Raw genomic sequence first — 13,776 nt, forward strand, 5'->3', positions numbered from 1 at the left:
TCGTTACTGATGAAAAAGAATTTTTCATTGATTATGATCTCAATTGTAGACACCGCGATGAGTGATGAGGCGCGATTATGTTTTCTCTCGTGGGGGGGCGGGGCTAAAAACAATCGCGAAATAGTGACCCAATCACAAACGTGTGTTTACGAGCTCCTTTCCGTGTTTCGTTTTGACGAATCAGGCCCCATCCCAAGCCGAAGCCCCTCCCGGTCGAGCTCCGCGCCCGCCCAGCGCCCCCCACCCCCCACCCCCCCGGATGGGCTCTCCCTCTCTCCCTACTTCCCTCGACCGGCTCGGGGATGAGGAGAGAAGTTCGCCCGCGGCACTCGCAGTCCCGTCTTCCGTTTCGGACCAAGTGACGGCGGGCGGAGCTCGGACGGAACAGCAGAAAACAAACGCGTTTTCTCGCCTGAGGAATAGAGTCGGAGCCCGCCGCTAACTTTCGGGGCGTCTCTATTTCTTCCCCTCCTTCTTTTTTTTTTCTTTTTTTTTTGGTTGTTTTTTTGTGCGCGTTCAGGATGAACAAAGCCGAGAAGGAAAACGAGCCGAGCGAATTCAGCAGCCACGAAGAAGAGGTAGGCGGGCGTGCGCACCTGCACTCCTCGTCCAAACAATGTCAATTTCACGCGCACGTTTGCTCGGGCTAACCGTTAGCGCTGACGATTACCAACATTGAGGCTGGCCTCGTGCAAAAATTCATCGCTCAAAACTCGGGACGTCTTTCAAGTCAGTCAAATTTCACTTTGAACTTCTCTTACGCCAGGGGAAAGGAACGTTCGCTCTCTTGTGGGCCGGACCGCTCAAATCGCGCCTTGCAACTTCCAAACAATGAGTGTCGTTCGGGCTCGGTCCCTGTAATATCTATCTATCTATCTATCTATCTGTCTATCTGTCTAGCTGTAATATCTATCTATCTATCTATCTGTCTATCTGTCTGTCTGTCTGTCTGTCTGTCTGTCTATCTGTCTATCTCTATCTGGCTTGTGGTTCAGTATGCAGTTTTATTTTCTTTGGTTACAATCGTAACTTGGCCAAACCGTTGACTGTTGTTTCCAAAAGTTGATTTAATGAAGCCAGAATTAAGTGTGAATCCAGTCAATGGAAAAAAAAATGTTTTCTCAAGCTTATGACAAATTATTTTGGGGCGTTATAAAATTCTTCAAGTACTTTTGGTAAGCCGTCTTTTATTTCAGTAACTTTTTTTTCTTGAAATAACCTAGTTCTTTGGTTTAACTTTAAATACTGATCATAGAACAGGTTTAGTTCCCTTTTGCGTGAAATTGGCAGAATGAATAAAGCTGTCTTGTCATGCCCGATGACGCCCGAGCCAAAAGACTGAAATGCAACTGAAATATCATGATACGGCAGCAGCATCATCAATCTGGGATTTAATGTAGATCCTATCAATGACCTTGCAGTATTGCAATCATTATATTAAAAAAAGGGCAAATTGTGATATCGTGATGCAGCCTTTGTTCTGTCCCCCCCCCCCCACATAGATACCTCCCGCCACCAATCTGATCACTGTATCACAACACTATGATATCGATCAAATACATACGATAAGCTGCTTTTCTAGGGCTGTCACGATCAGATTATTTTTAGGGTTGTGGCCAGTGAAAGAAGTCCTCTAAATTCAACCAAATATATTGTTCAAATCAGGGCTGCGCAGTTCATCCAATTTTAATGGCGATCCCGATATCGGCCGCCACAAATAATTAAGCTGATCCTTAGCGACATTAACATTTAAAAAGCCTGCTGCCGCGCTTGTCAAATCAAGCGCTTTGTCATCCTACCACCAGGGGGCAATGTTTCTTACGTGTTTGCAGACAAAAGCTTTTCTCACCCTAACGTATTATTTCCCACTGTGAATGGCATGAGTTGCCTGATTTACACGTTTTGAAAAATCCGCCAAAAATTAGAATCCGTTCGGTTTGAAGTGACAAACGCCATTTTGACTGCTAATTGATGGAAATGTGTGCTCAATTTTAAGTAGGCTTCCTTCATTTTTCTCATTGGTTTGCACTCAGCAAGTAAGGTGGGCGTGTTGCCCTGCGTGCCAACTTTTTGCCATTCGTTATTTACTTTATTTGTTCGAGTTTATGATTATTTGTAAGTATCGGGCCTCGGAGCCTTGTTTATATACTGCCCGTTTAAAAGTAAATAGACATGCGTGACCAAACATGATCAATAACGGTGATTTCAATATTGACCAAAATAATGGCGATTATCATTTTGACCGGAATCGCGCAGCCCTAGTTCGTATAAAAGTAAATTCCCCGGAAATGGAGAATATTGAAAGGATTCTTCCAGCTGCGCCGGGCCTCGTTAGCCGCGTGGTCAACGCGTCCCTGGGATCGATGCTAGGTTTAGGGTCGCTGTTATTTGGTTAGGATTTTTCTTTCTTTTCCGAATCGCCGATAAATATGGACCTTCCTCACCCGAGCGCTTCCGAAAGAGCAGTAAAAGGCGGCCCGTAACCACCGAGAGGCAAAGTTTAACAAGCTGCGAGGTATGACTCTCACGTGCTCTTAGCGCAACGGCTCAGCCGTTGGCACCGGCAAAGCGGCGGAAGGGCTGGCTCACCAAACATGGCGTTGTCGCAGGCCTGCTGTGCGTCTAATCTGGAGGGCCTCGATAAGGCGGCGCTATCAGGCGCCCCGGACGTTTTCGCCTGGCCGGCCGCTCGGACGCCGCTCCTTTTAGTCGGGTGACCGACCGGGCCTTGTATGGAGCCGCGAGCCGGGCCGCCTCCGACCGGTTTTCCGCCCGTAGCTTGGCAGATAGTAGCTTGAATACCGTGGCGCCGGGGTGCCCGTCACGAGGACGGGTTACCGAGCCAAAGAAATACCGTGGAAAATCCAAAAGGGGAGAAACGGTTGCAAACAAAAACGCAACCCCTGAAGTGCGGAGCGCCAAAACAAATAAGAAAAAACGAGCTTGCGGATGAAAAACAAACTCTACAAAAGACAACCCGCAACATCAAATACAAAAACGATAACACAAAAGTAAGCGAAAGAAAATGATTTGCAATCAAAAAACAAAAGCGCAGAACAAAGGACGAAAAAGATGCAAATAAGGAATTGCGGACAAAAAAAGCCCGCCTGAAAAAACGCACTCGAAACAAAAACGCATTACAAAATACGAAACCTAACTGCAACGTAAGTCACAAAAAACCCCAACTAAACGTACAAAAAAGGGAGTTGCGGAAAGACACATTTTACAAATGACGAAACAACAGAAAATGAAGTCACGCACACACACTCGCATAGAGCGAACAAAGGAAAACCAATCGCAAACAAAAACACGTGACAAAAGACAATACGCAACATGGAATAAAAAACTACAAACACAAAAAGTCAACAATGTATTAGAAAACAAAAACACATTACAGAAGACCAAACAAATGCAAAACATCGGAAAAGACCAAACGCAGCCGCGTGCTCCTCAATTGCAAATCACAAAACAAATAACCAAGCAAATTAAAAAAACAAAACAAAATGCAATTACAAACAAAAAAACCCTCTATCACTTCCAAACTAAAGTACAAATCACAAACAAAATCAAGTTTTCGTTGTTGTTTTGCAACGGGAATTGCGATTTGCACTTGAAAGGGAGCCCACGTGACATTTCCGTATGAGTAAAAGGTGCGAGGTTGAGGCCGGCCCCCCCCCACCGTCCGTGACGCCGCCTCCGCCCGCGCGTAAGCGGATCTTTACGAGGCGGACCCCGAAGAGATTTGACTGGAGCGAATGTGGCGCGTCTCTTTGGGGGCGCTCCGCTCGGGCGGCGTGACCTTTTTGCTTCGCGGGGGAGCGCGGGGGAGGCCACCAGCGGGCCGTAGCGCGCCGCCGGCCCGCCCCGCCGGCCGGCCCGCTATCTACCAAAAGGGCAAACTGATACGCTAACTCCGTGTGACATGAAACGTTACAGGAGGGTGGAAAAAAACAAATCTCATGGCCAGCTAATGAAGGCAATCAAAAAAGCTCAGTGTTCTTTTTGCGCCCCCCCCCCCCCCAGCTCTGCCGCCTGATAGGTTGGAGTTTATTTATACAAGCGGCGGGGGAATTGTCATCTTATCTGAGCCATTTGTCAGCTGCGCGACAAGAGCTATTTGAAAAGACAACAACGAGGCTTAGCGTCACCGGCGGCTGGCCGCTCGCTCGCTCGCCCGCAGAAGAAAAGGCGCCTTCGGGCCAAGTCAATACGGGGACGGCGAGGCGCTTTTTCGTATGGTCCCGGCTCCGTTACCGTCGTGGTTTTTTCACCCCCTGCCCACAAACTCCAACAACTCCAACGACCGGTCCTGAACCAACGAGGGACTTAAGTAAATCAATGACTTTGTGCTGGACTTGCACTACTACAGACTGCGGAGTAACTTTGACACGTTGTCCCCCTTTGGGTAAAGTTTCAGCTCCACTTGATATAAACGCCTTCAACGTAAAGGTGGAAGGCTCGGGCAAAGTATTGCAAAGGGCTCCCGCGCTAGTATTGGATTCTACGGCATTCGGTAGCTGTATGTTGAACTTTGGCGTGCTGTCGCCGTCCGGGTGAAATTTCAGCTCCCTCGTGTCTTTCAACGCTTTCCCCTTGATGCACTCCAGTAACCGATTACTTTATACAATAATCAAATGCGTAAGGCTTCGGCCGGTAATTGGGTATGAAAGAAATTGATGACCTTATCGATTACCATAACCTCATAGGTTATTAGGGACTGAAGTAATCGCTTACTTTATGTAATTTAGTACCTGAAGTCAATCAGTACCAGGTTACTAATGCACCTATAGTACCCGAGGACCTCAGGTCATTGAGCACATCATTATCTAATTGCTTTAGTACTTTATTACTAAAGGCAATCCATTAAAACGGGATCCCTTGCAACGCAGAGTAAAGGCGAAATGGACTTTAGCTAGCGACGCCCGCCGGGTTAGCGGCGTGGCTCCTCTCTCCAAAAGCCAAGCTAGCAGTTGGAAGTTTAGCTTTTTGGAATGTCGTCGGAAGACGATTGGAAAACCGGGCAGAAAGGGCCGCTCCAAAGTCAAATGGCACGCTTCCTTTGGGGGAGGGGGGCGGGGGGGTTATCTCGCTTCCCCCGGTTTCCTTCCGTCGGCCACGCCCGGCTTTCTTCCTTCAGCTCGTCTTATCCTCTCGTCCTTGCCGTTTCCTTGCCCGACGCTGTTTTTTTTTTCCGTTTCCCCGCGATAATAAGCTGCCCCGTTAACGCGGTTTCACCCCGCCCCGCGTTTGTTCTTTCGTCTTCTCGCAACCGTTTTTGGGGCCTCCAAGTGGCTGCAAATCTCTTGCTAAATGCTAAACGGACACTTTTCGAGTCGAACCCGTTGGAACAATTCCAGATCGCTCGCGCTTTCGTTTTTGGGGTAAGGTGACTACTGGAGCGCGCTCGGCCGCGCCCTCTGCGCTAAGCTTTACGTGACCCCCCCCCCCCACAATCCCAGGTGAAACTCAAGCCCTTGACCTGACAAATGGAGTCCTTCGTTTACGGCGCCGGGTCGTTGTCCCCCGCGCAATCTCGATTGACGCTAAGCTAAAAACGAGGACAAATAATAGACGGGCCGGACGCGAGCGCCAACAGCTGCCGGAACAGGAAATGATACTTCCTAACCTAACCCTTCGATTTGTGTCCGCCGGCGTAGAGGTTTTTTGTCTCTTGACCCAGTCCTTTCCCATGACGTGTCGCGCGTTTGGGTCGGGATAGGGATGCGGCCAAATGAAACGATCGTCCGAAACCGAAAAAAAAAAAGATCGTCCGAAAAGCCAAACGTCTGAAAAAGCTTTGTCGCCTCCAGCCAGCGGGAACGGGCTGGAATGTCACGGCCGCCGACCTGCGCAGGTCTGTCAATGACTGATGAAAGTCAAAGGCAACGGCGCAGCGCGCGCGGCTCTCTGGGTTATTTTTGCTTCGTTTTTGAACGCGGTTAAAAGGGACTCGTTTCTGTCGGCTCCAATTTTTGTGGGAAAATGTACATATTTTTATATTTGATATCAATAACGAACAACGCTGCCGTTGTTATAAAAGGCGCTTTTGTTCTTTTTCTTGATTGATTGGCATACCAACCACTACAATGGAGGATGGAAGCCTAGTTATTTGATTATGCGTCGTTAACGTCGGTTTATCGTAATGAGGCAACATGACTTTGATAGACATTAGACATTTGCATTTATTAAAATTGAGCACGTTCATTTTTTCTGAGTTTGAAGCTTCTGATTACTTTTGAATGCGCCTCGTAGCTAGCGTCTAGCGCTAACGCCGGGGACTTTTGCTGTTTTGCACAAAGACGAGTGTCAGCGATTAAATATGATTTTTTTTTTCGTGAGGAATGTTGACAGACATGATGTGACCGCAATAAAGACACAATGGCAAGGGCTCAAGCTAGCCACCCTGCTACCACAAAAGCTCATTTCAAAATAAAAGCCTTTATGTCTTTATTTTGACGTGGGCCTACGCAACACGGCGTTGGCGCGCGATGCGACCTCGGCGGCCTCTCTCGCTCCGTCCTTTTTGCCCGGTTCGTATCCCGGGAAAGAAGCGGAAGCTCGGCGGCGCCCTTTGCCCGATCCGCCGAAACGCTCGGCGGCAGTTGCCTACGGATGCCCTTTCCCTTCCCCCGCGTGCTCGTGTGAAATTCAGACGGACCTCTGCGCGGCCGCGGCGTCGTCGCCACCTCACACGTTTTTGGCAAGTCTTCTTTCGGTTTCGGTGGTTTTCGGACGCACACGAAAACGGCTTTTTTGCCATTTTCCGTGCCTCGCTATATGCGACTAACCCGTTGAGACGCAAAGGCGTAGGCCGGGCTTCAGGAGGACGGACGCTACGTGAATGGAAATGTGAACGTGGCTTTTGCCCTGCAAGAACCTGCTGAGACCGACAAAACTTTGCCGTGTCCATGCTGCTTTTTCAACTAGGTTATCGCCCGTCTGCCGTACGCCGATGAGAGCGGCCTTTTTGCGAAATGTAAAGTCGAGGGTCGGAAATGACAACAGCCCCGAGTAGTGCGCGGCCGCGTCAAGGTTAGAGCCATGTCCTGCCGCGTTTGGCTCCAAGGACCTCTCTTATCTATTAACTTGGCTACGGAACACACGCGTGCGCATTCGCGGGAGGGAGGGAGGGAGGAAGGGCGGGCAGGCTGAAAGAAACGCTAATCATCTCCCGCCGCACCAAGGTCACGTCCCTCGTTTGAGCGGGTAAAAAAAAAAAAAAAAAAAAAAAATCGTCAATTAAAGTCAGCGAATATGTGCGGAAGTCACACGGAGTTTCTAATGAGACTTTCCGAGGCCGAACAAAATCCCTTCCCCGCACGCCGCTCGGATTTCCGGGCGATGGTTCGCACGGGCGGGACGGGCGTAGAAGAAAGGGCTGGTCGCGCCGCTCGGGCCTGCCGCCGCATCTTTTTCTTTTCTTTGTTTTATTCTAAACGCTTGATCGGTTTTCGCTGTGGCGTTCATGAGATCTGATTGGATCGGTCTGGGAGGCGCACTGTTGCATGGACAAAAAGTTCGGAGAAGGACTTTGTAAATGACGTCGATGCCGTAAAGCGGGAAAAATGCCGCAAAGAGGTGACGAAAAACTTAGTACTCTACTTCCAAGCCAGGGACGCTGTGACCCGGGGGCCCACTGTACAATAATGATACAACCATAAGAGAATAATTCACCGGACTTGGGTAAGGGAGCAAATTTCTTTTCCCGAAGTGACACGGGGGTTGGCGGGGAGTCGTCAGGGAGCCGCCCTGCAACGGCTCCGCTTGCGGGCTAGCTGACAATGTGGATTTAAAAGTCCCGCCGCGGAGATGCCTTGATCAAAAGAGGCGCTTGACCGGAATCCGTAGCGGGTGTTCGGCGGCCCGAAGATTTTGCCGGCGAATCAGCGGGCATTTGCAAACTCAGCGGCCGCACCGCGGACCCCTTGGCCCCATGGGACGGCGCCCTTGTTGACGTCTTACTTGCTAAGATGTACCCCCCCCCCGCCCCCCAGTGAAAGCCACATGCGCTTCTGTTATGATGAGGAATATAAATATATGGTTTTTTGTATTACTTCTGCCTGGCCATTTACAAGGCGAGCGCCGATGTGCGCACACTGCAGGCCGATCGCGTGGCCCTGTCGTGTCCCGTTTGCGGGCCCCTTCTCGCCAAGCCAAGATTTTCCCGTTGCGCTCCTCCTTCTCGGAAAGGGAAATCCCGGTAAGAAAAATTCCTCCTGCAATCATTCAATCAATTTAACCCCCCCCCCAACAGTATTTCATTGATTGGCAAAAAAATGTCTTCCTTGTAAGACGTGTAAAAAAGTAATCTAATGACGTCATTATTGAATTTCTTCTCTGAAGAAAGTGTTTTTATAAGATAAAACCATTTTGATTTTAGTAAGATGTTGATTTCTGATTTTTTTGGGTGAGCGTTGACGTTCTTAAAGGCGTAGACGGCGAGTCTCGCTCCACTAAGATAAGAGCAAAGGTGAGCAAGGTGATGTTTGGCGCGGTGCCTGGGTCCGGCCCCCCCCCCCCCCCCCCCGTTGCTAAGCTCCTTTGTTTGTGCGGCGCTCTCCCTCCGTCGGCATCAGCGCGCCGGATCGGGTTACATGTGGGAATGAGGCGGAGCGTTAGCTCGGCGCTTCCTTTGTCCCCTCGGCCGGGAATCTTTTACGCAAAAGCCTTATTGGCTAGATTTTGCTGGACCCGTCGTCGTCGGAATGAATTTCTTCCCCCCGAATTTTCTTGAATTTTCATACCAAACGGATCTTTGGTATTTGTAGCCGACGGCGGCGGCGAATGAGTTAAAATAGCAATATTAATACAACTCGAAGACGATACGACAAAGATCCATTTGTCGTCGGGAGAAACAATTGCTTATCTTACGTTTTGGGATTTCCGAAATTTGACATGACTTGGTTTTCTTGTTTTGATTTTCTTTCCGTTTTGAAGCAAAACGCCTTTCTTTTGAGAATATCGTCACAGCCGCACCAAAAAAAAAAAAAAAGTGACTTTGCCTTGATTTTTTTGCATTCCGGTTATCTCCAGGAAAATATACACACATCCCCTTTTGAGTTGATTAAAGACCTCCCGCCATCCCCGATTTAGGGGTGTCCCGATCCAATATCGGAGTCCAGGGATGGGCGAGCATCGGTACCGGGAATCGCTTTGAGGCCGATACCGGAACTTCTTTGGAGGTGTCGCTACTGCAATGGCAAGCCATCCGAACGTCGAGCGTTTTTAAAACCGTGACTTACAAATTAGAAGAAAAGAAAATCGCCTACATTTGAGCGGCGTCTTTTAAGATCCAAAAAGAAAATCGCCTACATTTGAGCGGCGTCTTTTAAGATCCAAAAAGAAAATCGCCTACATTTGAGCAGCGTCTTTTAAGATCCAAAAAGGGCAGGTGACATAAGGTCATTTTGATTGGTAAAGCCTCGTCCAATCATCACCCAGAAGTAGGTGACGTCATCAAAATTCGGCCCATTTGCTGGTTTAGGTTCTTTGTTGGATTAGGCGATAAAGAAAGGAGCTCATGAGCGGTTCTAGAGCGTTAGCCGTCATTGACCTTTTCGCCAGCATTTCGTGACCTCTGCCGTATTTGCCGCAGCGTGCTTTTCCCGCCTTTTTTCTATACGCGCATCGGGGCGCCAGCGTGTACGGTGGGCCACCGGTCGCTCGTCGCGTCAGGCGGACTCCGGCGGCCAGACGACCCCCCCCCCCCCCCCCCCCCCCCCCCCCCCCCCCGTTTTTCTTTCTCTTCGGCCTTCCCGGGAAACGCTTCCCTTCCCGCGCGTCGAAATGCCGGCGGGCCGAGTTGAAAAGTTGAAAGGAGGAAAAGGAAGCTCGGGAAAGCCAACGGAGCGTGCGTGCGCTGTTCTCCGCAGGTCCGGACCCTCTTTGTCAGCGGGCTGCCGCTGGATATCAAGCCGAGGGAGCTCTATCTTCTCTTCAGGCCTTTTAAGGTATGTTTGCATGTTTCCGGCGCGCCGGCCAGCCAGGGCTATTCTTAGCGGCCGCCCATCGGAGCCGCCGTTAATAATGGTGAAATAGACGGCCCGCCCGGGCTCGGGGCGATGGCCGCCCATCGGAGCCGCCGTTAATAATGGTGAAATAGACGGCCCGCCCGGGCTCGGGGCGATGGCCGCCCATCGGAGCCGCCGTTAATAATGGTGAAATAGACGGCCCGCCCGGGCTCGGGGCGACGGCCGCCGGCGTTCCGCAGCCGCGGTAACGTGGTCTTTCTCCTTTCAGGGATATGAAGGTTCCTTGATAAAGCTGACGTCCAAACAGGTAGGCTTGCAAACGCCGTGACATGATGGCAATTGACAGGGTGCGGACGGGCACCGAGCGTCGGGACGAAATCGGCCTCCTTTTGGGACGCGGGTACGCGCCAGGCGAAAAAAGCCGACTTTCGCTTAGCGGCGGGTCTTGAATCCACCCTCTTTTTGTTATCAAATGTGGGAGCGGTATCAGAAAGCGGTTATGGCTGAATACAAAAATGTTTTCGGCCGTTCCTAGGACGCGCTCATTAGTTGAGAGAGCAACTTCAAACCAGCCTTAAAGCGTGGCTTCGCTCCAAAATCGCGGGCTTCACGTGTCTTTTCAGGCATGTCTCCTCGAGACTTTTTTGACGCCCTACTCGTGTTCGACATGGCCGGCGAATTTCATGCCGTTCGGTGAGACCGGCTTTCCCGGCTGAAATAAAAGCGCAAATAAAAACAACCACAGGAAATTGCAAAAAAAAGTTACCTTGATGTCTGATTCCTTTTAAAATGGCGGACTTCCTTTGGCTTTTTCCGACAATTTTTTGCGCGTCTACTCATCGCTGACACCAACCAAAACGTGAACCGTTTTATGACGATTCGGCTGTCTTTGGAAGCGTATTTGCAACATGAACGCTTTGAAAATAAAACAGATGAGCGAGACACTTTGCAAACCTGTACTACCAGGAATTTCTATTTTTGCTTTTTAAAATAAGACCGTCACTATCGAATCTTCAGAAAAAAAAAATCAAGTATCCTCTCAATTTTGTCCAAGCACTGACTGCTGCGATTGTCCACTTGCAATAATTGAACATTTCTTTATTTTTGGAAATGATCCCAAACATGCGATAGCCCTCGTTTTAGGTAGCCCTTACTCCCTTATTGTTTTCTCAGTCGACTGACCGGACTCGGTCAACTTTTTGAAAATGTTCTTTTAAAAAAGAGCGAAGAAAAAAAACGGAGCCCGCAAGTTTCAAGCGCGTACCTACGGCCGGCCTCCAAAACATCCAGGGGCCTTTTAAAAGGAGCGTATTTTCACGACCTAACTCCCGTGTCCTTTTTTAAGCAAAAGATAGCGATGTCGTGAGACCCGTCAAGATTTAGGTGAAAAGCGCCCGAAGCAAGCGAAACGTCCCGCCGCCCGTTAAGACGGGACGCCTCGGCAGACGGCACGAGCGCGCCGGACCTCGATTTGAGATCTTTCGCCTGGGTTCCGTTGAAGTTTTTGCGGCGCATTTGAAGGAAAGACAAGCAGGATGACACGCTTGCCTTCTATTTCCTTATAAAGCAAGAGGCCCATCTCAGGCCCTTTCTATTTATACCTTCCTCTTTTGCCTTTTTCTCCCTCTCCTGTCTCTCTCTCGCCCTTGCTTTTTCAAGTCCTCCCCCTTGTTCAGAATTCCCATAACCCCCGTTTTTCCAGATCGCTTACAACAGATCAACCCCACGGGACGTTTTCATTTCCCCTCGTACCCGTGCGATCGTAACACTCCAAATCGTTGTCTCTTCCCCCCCGCGCTTTTCGGCTGCTCGGTCAAGGTGCGAAAATCCACTTTTTCTTCTAACGCTCGTTCCCGTCTCGGCTCTGTCTCGCGCGCCGCGTCCATATTTGGGCAAAAAGGGAGCGGAGGGACGAGCGCCGCCTTTCCCTCGGATTCACAAACGGGCGCAGAGGAGAACGCCGTGAGCGCTGCTACGGGGGATCCATGTCATTTTCCTTACGGGAAAGTTTCGCACGTAAGAGGAAAAACGGATGTCAAATCCACACGGACAAAGGCCGTCGTCCGCTCCGGGCCTCGGTCTTGTAAACAGGCCAAACGGGGTGGCCAAACGGGGTGGCCAAACGGGGTGGCCAAACGGGGTGGGGGGACGAATGTTTTTTAAGGAACGCGTCTGTGTCACTCGGACAGGAATGCCGAGTCAGTTTTGTCTTTTTTGCCCTAACCCGTCTTTTTTTTTCCTCCCCTCCCCAGCCGGTGGGCTTTGTCAGCTTTGACAGTCGATCGGAGGCGGAGGCCGCCAAGAATGCCTTGAACGTAAGTCGGCGGCGTCCCGGCGCACGCAAAGTGCAGCAAAGACAAAAATGGCCGGCCGGCGTATCGCCGGCCCGTTCAGAGGAAGCTCTCGCTCCGCGCGCAGATGCGAGATATTGATCTCGGAGCTTTCTCCGGAGCTCCTTATTTGCCAATAAAACTAACGGCCTCGATGAGAGGCTTTCCGGAAGATCGGTGAAAAACAGAAACGATGTTCTCACACACACTTGTTACCCTGCAACAAATTTCTCACGGGACCTTTTCCACATCTGCCTTATTAAGATAATGGTGCTCCGTGACCGTGTTCGGAAAGCTAGCGGTGAAAAAAAGCCAACGTTTTATTCCCGTCTTGTTTTCTCATGCCATTTTTTTCAAGCGTGTACGTACCCGCCACGTAAGGCAAAGGTAATCGCCTGACATAGAAAATGCCGACAAAACCGAACCCAAACTAGAGTCCGATTTGAGCGCGGCCACGTATCGTGCCCCCCGATACTATAAACGGTCCCGTTTGTCTAAAGCCACGGGTGCGCATCCTTTTTCTCCTGGCTTACTCAAACGATCGGCGGGACACGATGATCGGAACGTCCGCTTTCTTTGGTGACAAAGTCGCCGGCGTGCACCGTCTGCGGCCGGCCCGCCCCGCGCCCTCCAAGTTTTAGGAATCCGCGGCCGAGCGGGTGGGGGATCCGGTCGAATTCGTCCGGGGCCTGTAGTTTGTCCCGCCGCCGAGCGGGAGGGCGGCTCGCCGTTGCTCCTCCGCCGGCTTGCGTAGCCGTCAAGTCGTACGCGTAATTCGTACGAGCGGAAAGCCTTTTTCGAGCACGCGCGCGCAGGCATAACCCTGGTTACGGTCGCAAAAGCTTTTCGATAAAACATCCTTTAAGAAATACATACTGAAGCGCTCGGCAAAAACGCGTCACAAGATTAAAAGCTCGCGGATGAATTTGCTATTCCATTTTTTGCTTCATTTCAAATGACGAAAGTAGTGTATGTACAGTATGTGAACTCTTGTTTTGAAGGCTGGTAGCGAGGTCAACGCCGGCGACGCCTTTGACTTTTTCCTTCTGCTCTTGCTGAAGAAAGGCGGTTGTGCAGCAAGTCTCGACGACGAGCGTCTGATCAAGCACGGGGAGGGAAATGGCCGCAAACTATTTACTGGAAGCCGTTTTTTTGTGTGTATTTTTACCGCGCTTTTAAGTTTGGCGATATAGCAACGATTTAGATGATAATGCTTTGCGATTAGAAGAAAAAGAAGTGGCAAACGTTTTGTTTTCGTATGCAGTAATATCTTTCATGAGCGGCTCGTTTGTTAGCGATAACGTTGTTTGTCCGTTTTTACTTTGGGACGAAAGTCAATACGAGCCGTAAGGGCACGCCACCCTATGTCCCCTATGTGCACCTCCGTCGATAACGGTAGCTATAAAAGTAGCTAATCTTGGTCGCCCGTTGTCTGCAATTACACTTCATTCCAATTTGGGCGGAGCTCATCCCCT

The 13,776-nt window shown here is 50.1% G+C and overlaps 1 protein-coding gene across 4 annotated transcripts in view; it reads left to right on the forward strand.

Moving 5' to 3' along the window:
• Positions 1–275: 275 nt before the first annotated feature.
• rbpms (RNA binding protein, mRNA processing factor) overlaps positions 276–13,776 on the forward strand; it is a 45,877-nt gene continuing 32,376 nt past the window's right edge. For 3 of the 4 annotated variants that reach the window (XM_088431598.1, XM_088431606.1, XM_088431616.1), the window contains exons 1-4: positions 276–578; positions 9,873–9,950; positions 10,240–10,278; positions 12,224–12,286. In XM_088431598.1, coding sequence (XP_088287724.1) covers positions 522–578; positions 9,873–9,950; positions 10,240–10,278; positions 12,224–12,286 — 237 coding nt within the window. In that variant the 5' untranslated portion in view covers positions 276–521. The remainder of the gene's footprint in view (positions 579–9,872; positions 9,951–10,239; positions 10,279–12,223; positions 12,287–13,776) is intronic. The other variant, XM_088431625.1, reaches the window with a different exon arrangement.

Source organism: Hippichthys cyanospilos, chromosome 1, assembly GCF_059441005.1.
Source record: "Hippichthys cyanospilos isolate Australia breed blue-spotted pipefish chromosome 1, RoL_Hcya_1.0, whole genome shotgun sequence".
Classification (NCBI taxonomy): domain Eukaryota; kingdom Metazoa; phylum Chordata; class Actinopteri; order Syngnathiformes; family Syngnathidae; genus Hippichthys; species Hippichthys cyanospilos.